At 36.1% G+C, this 17671-nt stretch overlaps 2 protein-coding genes across 3 annotated transcripts; one reads left to right on the plus strand and one right to left on the minus strand.

The window, feature by feature from the left end:
• Positions 1–526: 526 nt before the first annotated feature.
• Positions 527–4603, minus strand: LOC113738164 (uncharacterized protein At4g15545). Of its 2 annotated transcripts, XM_027265382.2 has the most exons (9): positions 4146–4602; positions 3968–4036; positions 3183–3239; positions 2904–2955; positions 2449–2544; positions 1893–2147; positions 1310–1352; positions 1053–1131; positions 527–955 (listed from the first exon to the last, which is right to left on the minus strand). In XM_027265382.2, the coding sequence occupies exons 1-9, from the start codon at positions 4428–4430 to the stop codon at positions 863–865; spliced, it is 1029 nt and encodes a 342-aa protein (XP_027121183.1). In that variant the 5' UTR covers positions 4431–4602; the 3' UTR covers positions 527–862. The 2 variants fall into 2 exon arrangements, with proteins under 2 accessions (XP_027121183.1, XP_027121184.1); XM_027265383.2 differs by lacking the exon at positions 1310–1352 and having other exon boundaries at positions 4146–4603.
• A 9437-nt stretch (positions 4604–14040) lies between these two features.
• Positions 14041–15988, plus strand: LOC113738167 (uncharacterized). Its single transcript, XM_027265386.2, has one exon. The coding sequence runs from the start codon at positions 14540–14542 to the stop codon at positions 15269–15271; it is 732 nt and encodes a 243-aa protein (XP_027121187.1). The 5' UTR covers positions 14041–14539; the 3' UTR covers positions 15272–15988.
• Positions 15989–17671: the final 1683 nt, after the last annotated feature.

Here is a 17671-nt window from a genome sequence, read left to right on the forward strand (position 1 = left end):
TAGTTTTGTCTAATTTAAAACTCGGTTTACACACGTTTAAAAAACGCAAAAAAAAAAAGGAAAGGAAATGAAATATACTGATAACAAAAACTTTTACGTGTTTAAAGCACGCAGAGAGATTCCGTAGGATATTTCCTGTATTCAAGATTGGCCTGTAATATAAGTATAATATTATTATTAGTTGCTCCCCCAGCTAACAACAACACCGTACGATGATGGTACGTAAACGACACAAACTGCCTTTTTATAGCTCCTAAGTTTGTGTGCATGCTATGGAGCAAAACCCAATCCAAAATCTTCACCCGACGGAATGGAGACAATAATGCAAACTTGAGCAATTTTTCAAATTTTATCAATATCCATTTTATTATATGTCCGGGTAATGAGTACTTTTATTGCAAAAAACTTTGTTTTTTTTTTTTTGTAACTATTCCGGTCTATCTGTAATTTTGTGGCTTTCCTTTTTTTTTCTTCTGACTCTGTGTCAACAATCCGCATTTATAATCCATGGGGTACAGTTACACAATGCATAAAACATATACGGGATTTTCATTGCATGAATCTGTATATATAAGAGAAGCATCCCTCGTCCTACAAGAGAACTTGTAAACGTTCCCCAATAAAACTACATTGCCGGAAGCTGTTTGCTTTCCTTCACAAAGAAAAAAACAATATAGTACATTGTAATTATCAACATCAGAGGTGCAATTATGCACCTGTTGCCCATTCTGTGCATAATGTTTTACAGAATCGCACAAAAAGTTGACTCGTACTCTGCAGTCTGCAACAAGGTCTACATGAGAAGCTGCGTGTGGAACAAACAAATGCTTCGTGGCCTTAGATACATTCAGCTTCTTTCTTTTCAATGGACATTACGAGTAATTAACCCCTCAAAGATAGCATAAAGATCTTTGTTTTCTGGGCCAAATATCTCATCAGCCTTCTGCAATGTTTCCTAGGATGCCCAAGATTACAAGGCATCAGAATGAGATGACACCAAAAAAAAAAAAGGGATGGGTAGATTAGCTTCTAGAAGGGCTGAAGCAAGATACCTCTTTCGTTTGCTTGTGGGAATTCAGTTCCTTAACATTTGCCAGAAATGCCCCAAACTGTTCGTATGACAAACGGCTCCTAATAAAGCACAAAAAATCAGATTTTCAGTAATCCTTTTAGATGCAACGACGATGAAAAGGGGTGAACATTAAGGCATCTGATACGACATGAAATAGACAGATGAGACCTGCCAGTTCTCCAGCTTTGGCAAAAATACCACTTCAGAAGAAACTAATACAGAAAAGCATATTCTTACCTTACTTGGCGAAAGAATTCTTTTCCATCAACCCGAGTACGACCTGAATCAAGCCAAGCAATAGAAGCAACATAAATGGCAGAGATAGCACCCCAAAAAAAAGGGCTAGAGGAACAGCAGTACAACCTCTTGGGTTTGAGGGAGAGGGATGACAAAAGTGAATGGCAATGCAATTATGCACACTTACTTAGTGAACAAATTATACTTCAATCTTTAAACTGAAATCCACAGATCATTTCAAGATGGTCTGACTGAACAGATATTATTTTTGTTTCATGGTGTCCTCGCACTTTTTGCCCATATCAAACTGACAGATTCTTAAGGTTGAAAAAATTTACATATAACCAGCACCTTTAAGTTTCTTATACCCGGGACTTAGTTTAAGATGGGAAGGAAGTTGTTAAATTAAACACACAATTTTAGCTCTTGTCAGCTTTTTTAGATAAAAAGAAGTACAGGATTCTGTTTCGAGTGAAGGAAGCATTTCAAATTCTGGATTTCAAGCACATCACTCGTCAATAGATGTGGCTATCTCTTACCATTCAAAATTTCTTCTTGAGAGACAGATAAGAAAGGAACTAACCAGATTGTGATCCTGTATCCAAGCCAGACATTGAGCTATGCTGGCTTGCAGGCATAGGAAATGCAGAAGACCGGTCATCAAACACGCCCCTTGTGGTTGAAAATGAAATCGAATGTCTCCTTGGAGACAAAGGTTTCGGAGTCCGTGTTGGAGAAACAGATGCGGATAGACTCGGAGGGGAACCAGGAGGAGTAAGCCGAGGGGTGTTAGTTTGGGATGCTAACAGCAATCCAGGTGATATGCGGGGCCTTGAGGCTGTATGATTTAAATAATAATAGTTAGCTACATTGGTCTAGGGAAGAGTTTCTTGGAGACACAGTGAAAAACTTTGACATATATGGTCACATGTTATATTTGACCACAATGAAGTTAACTACTTTCAAATTCCAAATCGGCCCCCATATTATCTTTAACTCTTCGTACGCTTTAAGACTTGTGCAATGATCATGCCGGTTCTGCCCCTGTAGGCCCATATTAGAGATCTGAATTTCATATCTGAAAGGACTCTGAAGATGGCTGATTTGTTTTAACATAGAATTTTAGCTAACACACACACCTTCAGTATCATTATCCTCCCGACATGAGTTTCCAATGTCAGAAAATTGACTTTGCATTGAAGAAGTTCTTGTAGGTGGCAAGGAAGCATCATCTCCTGAAAGATTAAAAGGAGCTTTTGTTAGAGAGTTGAATTCATCCAAAAGTTCCGCTCAGAAATCATCTGAAAGAAAGAGGAAATGAAGGAAATCGGAAATGAGAAAAGAAGACATAGAATGTGTTACTTTAACTAGAGAGAACGGTCAGCATGATACACCAACAATCTCAATAAAAATAGCTTATGAGATTGCATATTATTCAGTCCAGATTGAGTACTATAGAAAAATGGCTTCAAAAAATTCGTTGCTCCTCTGTACTAGGTTTGAAACACTTGCATTAACTACTTTCAGCAGAATGAGCATTTTTCTGTTAGAAATTGGACCACGTCAGATCCATCAAATGGCTAGTAAAAAGTACCTGCTTGGCTTCTTGCTTGCACGCCAGCAACAGGAAGACCAGCTGCAGCTGCCTGACATATCGATACAGAAGAAAACGACATTAGAAGATTCTCTTCAAACTCAGGCCAGTAGCTACATTCATGCTCGAAGCAACTAAAACTCAGAAAAATTTCCTAATTTTCAGCACTGAGTGATAGGAGATTTATGTTAAAGACTTGTAAATATTCACATGAAAGCAAAACACAAAAAGCTAAGAAGTTTTTGACCCCTAAGATCACTGTAAAGTATTTTAACTTACAGAATGGTCTTCATCATCTTGGAGCGATCGCACGAGTGTCTTTCTGAAGGCTTCCAACTGCAATTAATTGACAACGTTCTAGATTAGAATCAAGGCCAATTTTAATTTGATATGAAGTGGGGATTCTTGCTCCTAGGATCTTTTACCTTTTTTATTTTGAACTATATTTCTCTTTTAAATAATGATAAAATTTGGGTAATCATTTGCAACCCAAAAAAAAAAAATGGCGTGATTTGTTAGCTCAATGGATCTACCGACTCTCCAAGCAGTCATATGAAAATCTTCTCTCCCATTAAGTTCGTAAATAACAAAATTACCTCGGTTTCGACCCACAAACTCCTAACCTCTTGTAATTAATCACATTGCTAACCATAGCCATTTTTCTTTCAAACAAAATTCATCAGAATTCTGAAGTCATTTTAACACCGTCTTTTTGAAGTTAAGAATTATCTCAACCCAAAAAACCAAAAAGAAAAAGCTTTGGACCATTGTTTTCAAGTCTTTCATTAAGGTCACGTATTAGTAATAGAATTGTAATAATGTGAGCATAATAAAGGGAACAAAATCAAAATTATAAGTCAAGAGCAGCTGTAAATTCAGTCCTAAAAATAATATTAGTTTACATTCCATATGACCAAATTAAAATTAAAATGACAAACTTTAGATGCAGAAAAGAACTACATAAACTAAAATCAAGTAAAAGTAATCAATCCCCACAAACGCAATAAGCTTACCCCAAAGGGGGGAAAAAAGTCTAAAATTTACCATTATATACTGCCACTTGCCTTAGCAACATCGCGGTTAAGCTTTTTCACAGTGTTCGTTAGCGTCTCATTCTCCTTCAACAGTTTCTCCTATTCAATTAATTAAAAAGAAGAAGAAGAAAACTTTAGCTCTAACTTATACGTAGTAATTGGAGAAGTAAAACGGTTCAAGTGGGTCGGTTGGTTATAAGAATCGGACCTTTTCTCGGTCAGCGAGGGTGAGTTTGTCGGAAGCGTCGGAAAGGGCGGCATCGAGGGACTGAAGCTGGGACTGAAGGTCGGCGATGATGGCGTCCTTCTCGGTGAGCTTGTGACGGAGAACAGACGCCTCTGATTCGAGGGAAGAGACACGTGTCGAAAGGGCAATGGAGGTGATTTTGCGTGCCACATCCAGCTGTTCAAATGGATCCGGCGGCAGTACTTCCAGCACTTCCTCGGGAAGGTCGAAGTTGTTGTTCGGTCCTCCCGATTCTTTCGACAACATCTTTTTTGTTTTTGATTTCTTGTTTTTCTTTTTCCCCCCTCTTTTTCTCTTTCTTTATTTTTTTTTCTCTTTCCTTCTTTGAAATTGTTTTTTTTTTTTTCTTCTTAATGTTTGCGGAGGGAGGGGCTCCCATTTTGCCTGCAGAGGACAAGAGAAGACTTTCATGGGATAAGGAGTTTCGGCTCATACATATATGAATGGTTAACGTTTTCCTGTGTACTTGTGGTTATTCTTGCTTCCTACCAAAACAAAAGTGATTTTTCTTCTTTTTTTTTTTTTTCAACAAACGACCAAAAGTCATATTTGATTTGGAATATTTTTCGGGTGGTTGAGAGAGGGGATGGAAGTGGAACCTGCAGCAGCTAGCAGGAAAAGATAAAGAACAATTTAAACCATTTTTTTTACTATAACACCAAACTATTGATATTGAAGAATTCCCAATTAATACTTTTAGTCCATGTTTAAAATTTGGATCAAGTTAAACACTTTACAGGTATTATGGTTTGTAAGTGCACAGTTAGAGACTGAGAATATTTGAAATCCTAACCATTATTTGCAAAGTCACGAAGATTTTCAGACAGTTATTTGTAAAGTTGGTATACAGCTTCACTAATCTTTGTCACTGAAGAGGGATAATAATAACCTTGAATCGACTTTGAAAAAGGTTTTAGATTTCATGATTACTCCTATAATGCTGCTAAAATTTGGTTATCTTCCGTTTGGATTGCTAATCTCAGGAGGTTTTTATAAAAAATATATATATATATTATAGCGATTTGATATATATAAAAAGTAATAAAATAATTTAAAAAATATGTTCACGAAAGACGACAATCACAATCCAAACAATTTTTCTTGTAGTTGATTTAATTTAATTCCGACGCTCAAATCAAATACAAGTAGTTGACAAGTAGTTGGTGGAAGGGAAGGGAGACCACTGACTCAGGCAATATATACCTTGTGATTTATGGTTCCTATTGTTGCTTAATCTTAATCAGGGGGAAAGAAGAGGAGTTCGGCTGCTTGTTCTTGCCTGCAGGCCTCCTTATACGGCATTGACTTAAAAGCTCTCGTCTCGTCCAAGCCAACCATTTTGCCCGTTAAATGTACATTGATCGGAGGGGTGATCCAACATTTTGGATCAAGTGCGTTTATAATATTGAAAACACCAGCACCATCGGCATCATTTGTGCGTAGGTCTGATTATGAAGCTTGGAGGGAAGAATCCAATAGAAGATCGACACGATAATTTCCCTTCCAATGACCAAGTAAACCATAATTGGACAACATTGAATTTAATCGTCTTTGTTGAGTGGAGACATTCATCAACTCGAATAGGACCGGAAGATGATGAACTAAAAGACTCGAAACTTAAAATCGAACTCGATTTGATAAGGGATCCTTCGAACTTTATTCGTCAACGAGTCAAATCAATCTTAAACATATAACATTTAAATTCGATCATCAAACTCATTTATAGTCGATTGATCAGCAAATAAATAAGTCAAAATTGAATAAAACTTCAAGCTCGTTAAATTAATGAAATAAACTTAAATATTAGGATGTTCGATTTGATTAGACTCGTTTGCATTCTTCATTATGAGCTCTGAAATTCCAATAAGCTAATAAAATTTAGGCACAGAAATGTGTTTTAAACTATAAATATATTTCTAGTTTGTAAGATTTAAGTGTAGGTGTTAGATGTATTTAAAATTTGAACTCTAAATACCTTTTTATCTTTTCAAGAAGGGAAATTTACCAAATTGGTCCCTAACATTTACCAAAAACACTTTTAAAGTCCCTAACATATAAAATCAGCCAAAATTGTCCTTCACATTTAAATTGTGATCCAATTTGGTCCTAATGCTCGTTTTTGCTCCTTTCTCCGACTAAAAATAGCACGCCCCTCTCACGTGGTCATATTTTCAAGGGCAAAATTGGAAAACACAAATCCCAGATCCACTGGGGACGATCCCTAATCTCACGATCTTTATCTTGCTTCGACTCTCTAAGGACAGGTTCACCACAACGGTGACTGAGTTCACCTGAACAGAAGCATATTTGGAGGTGATCAGAAGAGGTGCCGTGTGTCGCTGGTGGAGGCGCGAGGAGAGAGAAGAGGGAGTGAAGTAAGGTGAGGTGAGCTACGCGACGCGTGCCAGTGGCGTCAAGCAGCGGCGGCGGCTACTTCTCGTGGATGCGGGCTGCGGCATCGGGGCAGGCGGAGGATGAAAGAGATCCGCGTAGTGGCGACGCGCTGAGCAGCGGGCGGCGTGCGCTGGGGTTGCGGGTGAGCTGGTGGAAGGATGCGGTCGACTAGAGAGAGAGACGAGGGCAGTGCGCAGGGCAGCGGAGTAAAGATCGCGCGACAGTAGAGAGAGGCAGCGGACAAGCGAGGTTGGAGGGGCGGAGGATGCGGCGGCGGTGATGAGGGCTCTCGGTCGCGATGGAGAAGAAGAAACAGGGGAAAAGAAGAAAGAAGAAAGCTTTTGTTTTCCAATTTTGCCATTGAAAATATGACCACATGAGAGGGGCGTGCTATTTTTAGCCGGAGAAAGGAGCAAAAACGAGCATTAGGATCAAATTGGATCACAATTTAAATGTGAAGGACAATTTTGGCTGATTTTATATGTTAGGGACTTTAAAAGTGTTTTTGGTAAATGTTAGGGACCAATTTGGCAAATTTCCTTTCAAGAATTTATTATGTTTACCTTCCTTCATATCCGAAGTCAATTTTGGGATTATGTATATCATTTTCCTTCTGTATTACACTTCACATTTTTTTTCTGTTGTATGATAGAGGAGGCGTTCACGCTATCAATGAATTCTTCACTGCACTTACGTTTTACACGTCAAGGTGTTTAAAAACATTTTTCTTTTTAAAAAAAAAAAAAAATTGGGATGAAGTAGGGTGTCCAAAGACTTTGACTCATAAACGTTGACCCTGACCCAGCTTCAAATTCAAACCGTGTTTTGATTTGACCACTTGACTGTGCAACAATTGCTACGTTACAGAGTCGATTGCCATTTTTACGTTGATTATTATTATTATTATCAAGTGGGATTCCTATCAGTCCAAAGTGGCTTACTCCAATTTATTGATATCTTACGAATAAGGTTGAAAATTGTGGACACCAAACATACGATAATGATGTGTCTACTATCTTAATCATATGATGAGTTGGCAACCTTGAATGAATGGTCAACATAATAATACAGTGCTTCGAGGAAATTTCCAAGTCTTGGGCTGGCAATGACCAAACATAAACTACTCCCAATCAGCATGTTCTCAAGAAACGTTTGTTATTAAGATTGTGCATTATTTAACTCATCGTGTAAAATCTGTCAATCTCTTAGAAATTCTGTGAAATTTCCCTTCAAACTTTATCAAATAAATCGTACTGAACGATGTTCAGCAATTTCATTAATAAGGTTTCTTATTTTATCAAAAGAAAAAATATATAAATATATATATAGTCCCAATCAAGTCCCTACATACGTTGGATCTATAGGTATCCTCTCAAGTGTATATCTTTCGTAGTTTTGCCTAGGGCTGCAAACGAGTCGAGCCGAGCCGAGTTTTGAGCTAATCGAGCCGAGTCTCGACTGAATTTTACCAAACTCGAGCTCGACGAGCCGGCAATTTTCGAGCTCGAGCTCGACTCGAATCAAGTCGAGCCGAGCTCGAGTTTGAAAAAAATAAAAAATAATTATTTTATTTTTTTAAAAATAAATAATATAATATTTTTTTGTTAATAAATAATAAAATAATAAGGATATATACGTAATTTTACTATGAAAATAAAAAATAAAAAATATATATAATATATGTAATTTTATTATTAAATAAAAATAAAAAAATATATATATATAATATTCTAAGCTCGAGTTCGAGCTCGAACTTGACTCGAGCCGCTCGCGAGCGGCTCGATTCGTTTGCAGTCCTAGTTTTGCCTCCAGATCTCTCAATCTCTGGTTTCGCTAGCAAAGTAAATGACTATTAGTCCCAGCTGATCACCCAAAACAAAAACAAAAAAAAAACATTTTATTCTTTCATATTTTTTTTTTCTTATAGAAAAAAAAGGTGTCAAATATTGTGATACTAAAGAGTAAACGTAATTAAAGTTAGTTGCTTGCAGATAAAAATCGCAATGCATGGCCCATGCACCAACACATCTTTGTCGCCAAAACGTCACCTCTTTATCTTTCCGTCTGTCGCCCAATAAGGCTATAATTCAATGCCGTTGCTCCACGGTTTAGCATAACCAAAACAATCAGGTCAGTGGGGTATCAACTTTTGAACAAAATATCAAGCTTGGAGAAGGATAGAAAACAATACGTGTAATATCCAAGTATTTTCAGTTGCAAAAAATCTTCTGCTTGATCAGATCCAAAAATAACCATGCATTCGAATCAGCAAGGAGAGGGGGTGATTTGACATATTCTCCGCCAGAATACCCGAAAAATGAAATCGAAAAAAAAAATTGCCATTTAACTTCTTCTTGAGAGTAGAAGACTCGTGTTTGGATTGTAATTTTCTGAAATTTTGATAGAAAATGTACGGTAGCGATTTGATAAATGTAATTTAAAAAGATGATTAGAAAATGTGTTTATGAAAAATAAAATTTTTTTGGTAAAAAATTCCTTAATTCTTTTTTCCAATATATATTCTGAGAATGTCTCCTAATATAGAAAGGCTTATTGGAAAGAGATAGGAGAGAAGGAACATTATTAAGGGTTCCTTCAATCAATCCACTTTTATAAAGAAAGTAATTTCACTCAAGCTCCGATTGTAAAGAGATTCCCCGACCCACACCTTTGGAAAAGTTTCCTCTCTTTGTTCCTCTCAATTATCTTTTGTAGCCTTTTCTCTCCAAAGATGATTCTCAACTTAGCGAGGCCCAAAGTTTGAGAAACTCACAACTATAATTACATATTAATTGCTTAATTAAAATAAATAATGTGGAAACCATGACAGTTATTAGTTCTCATGTATTTCCATGGTAATCCATCATTGTTATTCTTTGTGACTTTACGAAATTGAGGGCAAGTTGTCCCAAGGAACTGGCTCTACCAATGTATGTAACAAAGATCACTTGTTTTAAAGATAAAAAAGAAATGGAATATGAATTTTTGTGCAAAGGAAAAAGGAAAATGATTTTTCTCCATGTTCATTTAATTTTCCCCTTCTTGAAGTTTGTTTTACCGTGTTATTGAAGTCTAGCATGTAAGTTTGTCAATCTTTCAGTAGACCATAATATTTTAGAATAGAATGTTTATTTTTTTTCTGTCGCAACAGTAGAATTCTTATAACCTAATCTAAGGTGAAGGGGAGGGGAACTCAATGTGAGTAGAAATTCATCGAAGAAAGTCAATTAAGTCTATCACATAAAGTGACAACCCTACCAAAACTGGTGGTGACTACCAAGCTAAAGACCTAATAGCTTCAGAATAAAATGTTTATGACTAGCCAAAACTTAACCATTAATTTTTTTGGGATTGAGATGAATAGTAAGATTGGAGGGATTGTAAATAAAAAATTCTGAATTCAAGACCTAAACAAGAATTCTTGAACAGCGAACAACCAGTTCAGATATTCACAACCAATAACTACTGGATTCTCTTCTCTTTCAGATAGGCCCTGAAAGGAGAAGGAATGCTGGAATGCCAACGGGCGTCTATTATTTAATTCACCCGACCCGATAGTACCCATTTTGGGAACGTCGCATACAAAGCGCCCAAGAAAAGAAAAAAAGAAAAAAAAAAGGACTACTATCAATGGTACAACCAACATCGGTTCTATCCTGGTTTATGTATTGCCAAAACACCGGTGGTTGAATGGTGCGAGATACATGTAATGTGTAGGTAAACGTCATGTAGTAGGCCTAACTGCGACCAATTTTGTATATCTGTCGTAGAAAAGAAGGAGCGTAGCTTCTTAGAATCCACCAAACTCCGAAGACACTAATAATACTATAATATACTATTCATTCTATAAAAATCTAACAATAATAATTATGTTGGATAATTTTTTTTTTAAAACAAAATTGTAGCATTTTTAATATAATACATGTGAAATAAAAAATAATTAAAAAATACATTAATGACGCGTAAAAGTATGCAAGTAATTTACAATCAATCAATAATGTCTCCATTGAAGGAGCATGATTTAGAAGTAAGAATCGTAGACTGATATGGATGTGACCAATTATATTTTGGCATGAGTTGAGGTGGTCGAGGGAGGGCAGAAGTTTCTTCGGGGGATCGACCAGGTCGTACAATGCCTGTCCTTTTCATATTGAATAATTTTATTATGACGTGTCATAAAGATAATGGTAAATTAAAAGTGGACGGCTACTTTGATCCTTTCTAGGCGAGAGAATCTATAATAATAATAGCTACGGGCCATTTGGTCCAGTGGTCATCACTATTAAAGGTGATGCTGGAGGTCAGGGGTTCAATCCCTGCCTCCCATAAATTTGTCACAATTTATGGCGGTCTTAATTGACCTTTAAATTTGCGACAAAAAAAAATCTAAAATAATAATAATAATAATAATAGTAAGTTTGTTTGAATAAGAGTTTATTTAGATGATTTATTTGAGATATTTACTGTAACATTTTTTGTGATGTGATGTATGTGAGATAAAAAGGTAATTGGGAAGATAAAAAGGTGATTGGGATTTGTGAGACAAAATTTTTTTTCCAAATTCTTTTTGTCCAAACAAACTCAGTGTCTGATTTATAATCGTCTTAGTTGCTTTTGTCAGGAAAAATAAAAAAGAAGATTAACACTAGCATTTAATATTCTACTCAAACTGTTTAATTAAGGTACTACATCTCATATCACACCATATTATGTAATGAGGTGTCATGTAAATACAGTAGGAAATCCTGATAAAAACGGATGTCTGAAAATTTTTAAGAAAAATCCAAGTTAAGGAACATGGCTATTTCTATCGTGTTTTTCATAGCATACATGTCTCATGGAACACATCATTTGAACAGGCGCATAGATTAATGCGCGTGTACAGACAAAATGAATTTTGGTACTTATAATGAGAGAAACACTTATAGCAAAAAAAAAAAAAAAACCCTAACATGAAAAATTCCTAATGTGAGATATTCATAATTTGAAATCCAAATTTAATATATATATCATTCATTCAACTATAATAGTATATACAAATTTTACTTTTGTTGTCATGTGAAAAAGTGTACATAATTCAAGCTTGTGAAGGACATCAAGAGTTTAGCTAATTTGTTTCAATTGTACTCATTGTGTGTAAGAAAACCTGATAATAATTATATTGATCATTGTAATAGTTTTAGTCTATATGCATTAGACATTTTCAGAGATGAGAAGAGAACTTTTGCTGCTTCTTAAATATCGAGGTACATGTTGTATAAGAAACTTTAAGCCGTTGCTCAAATACCATAAACTTTTATTAATAAAATCATCTATCATTTCTGAAATAAAAAAAGAAAGAAAAAGTGTGCATAATTAATTAAACCTACAAACCCGCCAAGAGTAAAGTAAACCACTTACTGGACAGCGGCTCGGAGCCCACAGATTAAGCTGTGGAGCACAAAAGAATAAAAAAGGCCATAAAGATTAGATGAACAAAAAACAACACAAAGGCCTTAATCATGCTGCTTTGGCCTTAATCATGCTGCTTTGTCATTTGTCCCCACGATTAATTCTTCTCTCTAAAATGATAAAATCTCACCGTTAAAACTTAAATCTAACGCTAGCGCTACTCCTCTTCTTTTTTTTTTTTTCCTTCTTTTTCCTTTTTTCTATGGAATGGACCGGTCCACCATCTCAAACCCTCCACAAAAAGACGACCACCATGAATATCAGAGGGGAGGTTCCGTGTCTACCCCACCAAAACAAGAAAAAAAAAAAAAGAAGAGGAGAGGTTCATGAACGCATACCAACCAAATGGCCCCCACGTAACATCTGGGAAAAATCAAATCGAGTGGCCCTCTTTGATTGAATTTCCTCTCTTGTAGTCTTGTGGAGTTATACAAGTCTTTAAATTATTAAAGTTAAAGCTCTGGTCAAATAGAAGTAGCGTATCATGGGCTTAGGTGATTTTGTACTCTTAAGTCAGAGTAACCATTTTTTGGTCACCAAAACAAGTTGCCAACCACACTGCACAAGAAAATTTGTTGAAAGTTTAAAGCAAAAGAAAATTATTTAGACGTATTTGTTGGGGGATGATTCCTTGGATCTTTCTCTATTCAAGTTCAAATTCTGTATCTAGCAATTGAGAGTAGAAAGGATGCGAAGAAGGATGGAAAAAAAAGTACAATTACGTAACTAAGATGGAATAAGATTTTAAGAGTTTAATAAGAATAAGAATTTAATAAAGTCTGTCTATCGTATCTCTTTTGTACGTTTAACTAAACGTTGGATTAAAATTGCTTAGTTGTGTGTTTAATTTTCAAGTTTCCATCTATATTGTGGTTGAAAAATAAATAAAAAGCTGGAAATAAAAAAAGGTTAATAACACTTTGCTCAATTGTGTGTTTAATTTTCAAGTTTCTTATTATGTATTCACCATAATAATTTGTTAATATTGAATTACAGTATAAATTAAATAAAAAATTTGCCTCAACTATTGCCTTGCTTCCGTCTTTTTTCATTTCTTTGTGGGTGCTCACATTGTGACCACTACTATTTTTTATGCGACATAATTTTTTTTTTAAAAAATATATAATACTAATAACAATCATAATTATCAATACTTTGAATATTTAGTCAGAAATAATAACTGCAATTATTAGTCATTTTTTTACATTTGACAGGACACAAAATCTAAATTAATATCCACGGATTTTTCTATGAACAATGTACAATACATGACAAATAAAAACTCAAGCAAATTGACATAACAAATTATACTTTTACTACAAACATAAAAAATTACCAAGAAAGGGTACGTTATTTTATCGTAATGAAATACAATTTTGTTAATTTTAAATTGCAATACATATATATACACACACATATATACATATACACACTAGTACTATAATACACTATATATTAAGCTAGAGCAGGGCGCTGGTGGAGTCTAACTTAGAGTGATTTTAAATTATAGATAAGTCTACACAATAAATTAATTAAACTGATGTCCAACATCATATCGTCTAGTAGTAGAATATTTTGATGAATGTATAATAAGAAAAATACATAAGCTAAAAGTTGACAATTAAGAAAATAGGAAGATTGGGGTAATTTGAGAAGGAATAAATGCACATGAACTTGTCAAAATTAAAAGTACAAATATAATTCATTTCGAGGGAACAAAATATATATTTTTGAAGTTCAGGTCGGTAAAGTATACTTTACCATCCCGTAGTTTAAGGAGACAGAGTGTTGTTATTAACCCTGCAAAAAATCATTAGACGATTAGATTAGATTAGATTATAAGGATATACTCAAAACTCAAAGGGCAAACAATAAAATGACAGCTTTGCTAGTTTTTAATGATTTAATCACAGTTGGCTTTCTTCACGCGTCGATCGTATCGGAGTCGGTAGCAAGTGGCGCCTTTCCTTCCCTAATATCCACCTATATATATATGACCCCCTTCTTTCCATCCATCCCTCCAATTTATAAGCTCCACAATCTTTCATTTTACAAGTTACCAACCAAACCAAACCACCCCTAAGTCTAACCAAATTTCCCCATCCTGTTTTTATTCTTCAAAGAGAAGAAAAATTAGATCTTTTTCTTCTTGATGGTAATTCCTTTGAATAGGAATTGAAGAAAGAAACAATACCATTCAACTAAACGGAAAGGAGAACAAACCAATTCAAAAAAGTCCTGGCTAAATCTTCTGTTTTGATTCCTCAATTTTGTTTAAACAAATTTATTCTCTTTCTTTTTTCAGAAGATAAAATTGTGCCAATTTCTCATTTCCTTCTCCTTTCTGAACAATCCTTGCCAAATTTTCCTTTATTTGAAGCTCATCTAACATGTTCTGCTAACATTAGCTTCAATCGCTTTAGAAATTTAGCAACTTTTTTTGGTTTTGCCTTTTTAAAGGACTAGGATTTTGTTTTTGTTTTTGTAAATTTAATCTCATTTTTGGAAATATGGGAACGGAGGTTTTGAGACCTCAAGATGTTTTCTACGACAGATTCCGGCTGTCACCTCCGGCGTTTCATCATCGCCGGAAAAACTACTTTGCAAACGGAAATGCATTTGGTAACCCTAGACCAAACAACAACTCCGGCCACAAAAAGCCGGTACCACGACTGGAGCGGTCAGACCTCAAGAGAAAGACTTCTCACCAATCTCCTCCACCGCAAAAATCAGACCAACAGCCGCAGCTCCAAATCCCGAGGAGATCATCAAGTGCGTCTCCTCCGCCACAACCTCAAAAGTCGGAGCGGCGGATTAGATCATCAAGTGCGCCTCCTCTGCCTCAGCCTCCGACACCTGTGGTGGTGGAGCAGCAGCTCAACCACCTCCTCCTCCCGAGGAGATCAGCGAGCGTGGACGAGCTGCAAAATGATCTTCCTAGGGTTACGATATTGAGAAGAGGACAGTCGCTAGACACAATTGATGCAACCAGACTGAAGAGAGATTTAGAGGAGGAAACCACAGGAGGAGGAGGCCTTGTGAGGGATGATGTGTACGCTGGATCGGCGTTTTTTGTATCGCCTTCACCCAGCTCTCTTCCTTTGCCTTCTTTCTTCAACATCAACAACAGTAACAGTAACAATAATAGCGTGAATATCAGCAATCACATCACCATAATCAACAACGAAGAATTTCATGATTCGGCCACCAGAGACCTGAGGCGTCTGCTTCGTCTCGAATGAGCTGATGATGATTATCAGCTAAGAACTACTACTACTACTACTACTACCTACTACCTGGTACTGCTACTATTACTACGGCATCGTCTGATTCGCTTTGGTTTCCTTTTTTCTGGATCTAAGTTTCTCCATATCGTATTTTTTGTCAAATATGGAGAAATTTTACTGGTCTGAAAATAGAGGAACAGTGAAAACAGAAGTGCAAGCGAATTGGCCGTGGGTTTTTAGAACCTTTTTTTTTTTTAATGTTTTTAGCTAGCTTATTAGCTATATCTGAGAAGTACTTGTGGGGGTTGGCTAAGAACGATTGGAGGTGTTAATTAGGTGGGCTCGTGGATGAAGAGATGAAATGACCCCCAAGAGTGTCTAAAGAAAAAGAAAAGAAAAAGAAATTATGTGTATGGTGTATAACGTATACTGTTCCAAGAAAATTGTACAGTTTTCTTTGGGACGGTATTGTAATGTAATAGAGTGGCTAATCAGTGTAGCAAATGGGAGTATTTGTATTGTATTTGGGGTACGCCTCATTGTATTGTTGTAGGTACTATGGGAGGGAGTTGAAGGGAAATAAGTAAGATGGTCTGTGTTAGTGGTGTGATGCTTCTGTTGGTTGTTGATGTTGATGATGTATATTATATTTCATCTCAATGATAATATGAATAGCAAAGATGTATTAAATGGGCTAATATATATATATATGGCTACTGCATTTGTGTTGTCTCCCTTGGCTCATCTATCATCTAATCATCATTCCACTTGTTATGATCCGCTTTATTTTTTTCCCAGATGCGTTTTCAGTATTGAAAATTCATCTTTGTCTATCTTTGAAAAGTTTAGTCTGAAATTTGGTTTCTCTTCATTCTAGCGTACCAGGTCTTGGGTGGAAACATGCTAATCTTTTGTTAAAGAACCATCAGAAGCGCAAGCTTTTTTGCGCTTCTAAATAGAGTTATGGTGCTAAAAACAAATCTGCCTGCTAATTTGATCTCTCAGTTGGAAAAGTGTAGCAACACATCCTTTGGAGTACATGATTGGGGATCATACTACGAGGACAAGTTAACGAGAAATATCCTCCAAATAAAAGGCACGTTTTCTTTTCTTACGACCCTTTTTAATGTAGATGATCAAATTATGACCCCTGGGAAAAGCTTAATTGAACCAAAGATGCGGCAGCAGCATTTTGCCCATCCTCAAGGGTTTCTCTTGTCTAAGTTCAGTTGACGGCCTGTATTTTGTTTCTTTAGTGGAGTGCTTGTGTTACTAAGAAAAGTTGACGTTTTTCCTGTGATGAATTTTTTCGCATTGTTTGAGCAGAAGAATCAGAGAGAGAGAAGAAGTGGTTGTCCATCTGATTGTTATCTTTTCCTTTGTGCTGTGGACTGGTGGGTGGTTAAGGTATTTTTGGTAGGTAAGCTAGAAACTTCATGGGGGAGAGAGCAGTGATTGAGGTCGGGAAATGGTAATACCACAGAACAGAACAAGGATTTGGTAAGAGCCTGACCCTTACGAGGAAGGAGGACGGCTCCTTAGTCAATTACGATGAGCACGCCATACCAATATCAGGAACAAGTGGTCAAATCTCTCATTTTCAAAATAAAAGCATAAACAGTAGTCTCTTTTTAATTGTGAGGCGAAAAAAGAAAAGCATACAAGCAGGAACATGTTCGTGTGGATTGCATTTTTCTGAATTTTTCGTAGAAAAATTATTGTAATGATTTGATACATATGAGATAAAAGGGTGGTTGAAAAATATGTTCATAAAAAATAAAAAAATTGCAATCCTTAACCTTTAATCTTAGACTACTGGTGCGTTTCAGCATTCTTAACCTTTAATCTTCTTTTAATAGTCTCCAACTGGATTTTCCAATAGAGGGATATTAGGGGGAGTTTCGCTCTTCTGTGTTAATTGAAAGAATGGGGTTCGACCTTTCACCGATCGTACGTTGCACTGCTGGTGAATAAGAGATCAAAGGACGTATCATATTATTCCACAAAGTGACTTTGTCTTTCCTTCCAATTTAGAGATTGGCACGAACAATGGGGGATCGATTTGGTAAGAAATCGCTTCAAACATCTTTTTCTGGGAGCAATAATGGAGTGTTGGGGATTGGTTTAGGGGGGCATCTGCCAGGTTGGTTTTGCGTCTATCAGCAATAATTTACAGCACAAATCGTCTTCTTTGGTTCCTGTGCTGAGCCCATTTGCCTATTCTATAATAATGGATGGTATGCCAAATGGTTACTACTTGTGGACTTGGAGGTGCTTACCGGGAAGCTGAGTGCAAGGTCCCTATTTAAAGAAAAGATTTTGTTCTTATCCCTATTATATGGCTGGCTGGATCTGTTGAAAAGGGAAATATGATCAAATGTATATTTGCAAACTGTCATGCTATAATTGTAGAAT

Source organism: Coffea arabica, chromosome 3e, assembly GCF_036785885.1.
Source record: "Coffea arabica cultivar ET-39 chromosome 3e, Coffea Arabica ET-39 HiFi, whole genome shotgun sequence".
In the NCBI taxonomy this organism is placed as follows: Eukaryota; Viridiplantae; Streptophyta; class Magnoliopsida; order Gentianales; family Rubiaceae; genus Coffea; species Coffea arabica.

Bases quoted from the DNA above. Each gene is read 5' to 3' on its own strand.
- LOC113738164 (XM_027265382.2), bottom strand. From the start codon at position 4,430: ATGTTGTCGAAAGAATCGGGAGGACCGAACAACAACTTCGACCTTCCC. The intron at 3,240-3,967 runs GCAAGTGGCAGT...AATTAATTGCAG, and splicing joins TTAACCGCGATGTTGCTAAG to TTGGAAGCCTTCAGAAAGAC. The intron at 1,132-1,309 runs GTAAGAATATGC...GTGCTTTATTAG, and splicing joins GAATTCTTTCGCCAAGTAAG to GAGCCGTTTGTCATACGAAC.
- LOC113738167 (XM_027265386.2), top strand. From the start codon at position 14,540: ATGGGAACGGAGGTTTTGAGACCTCAAGATGTTTTCTACGACAGATTC.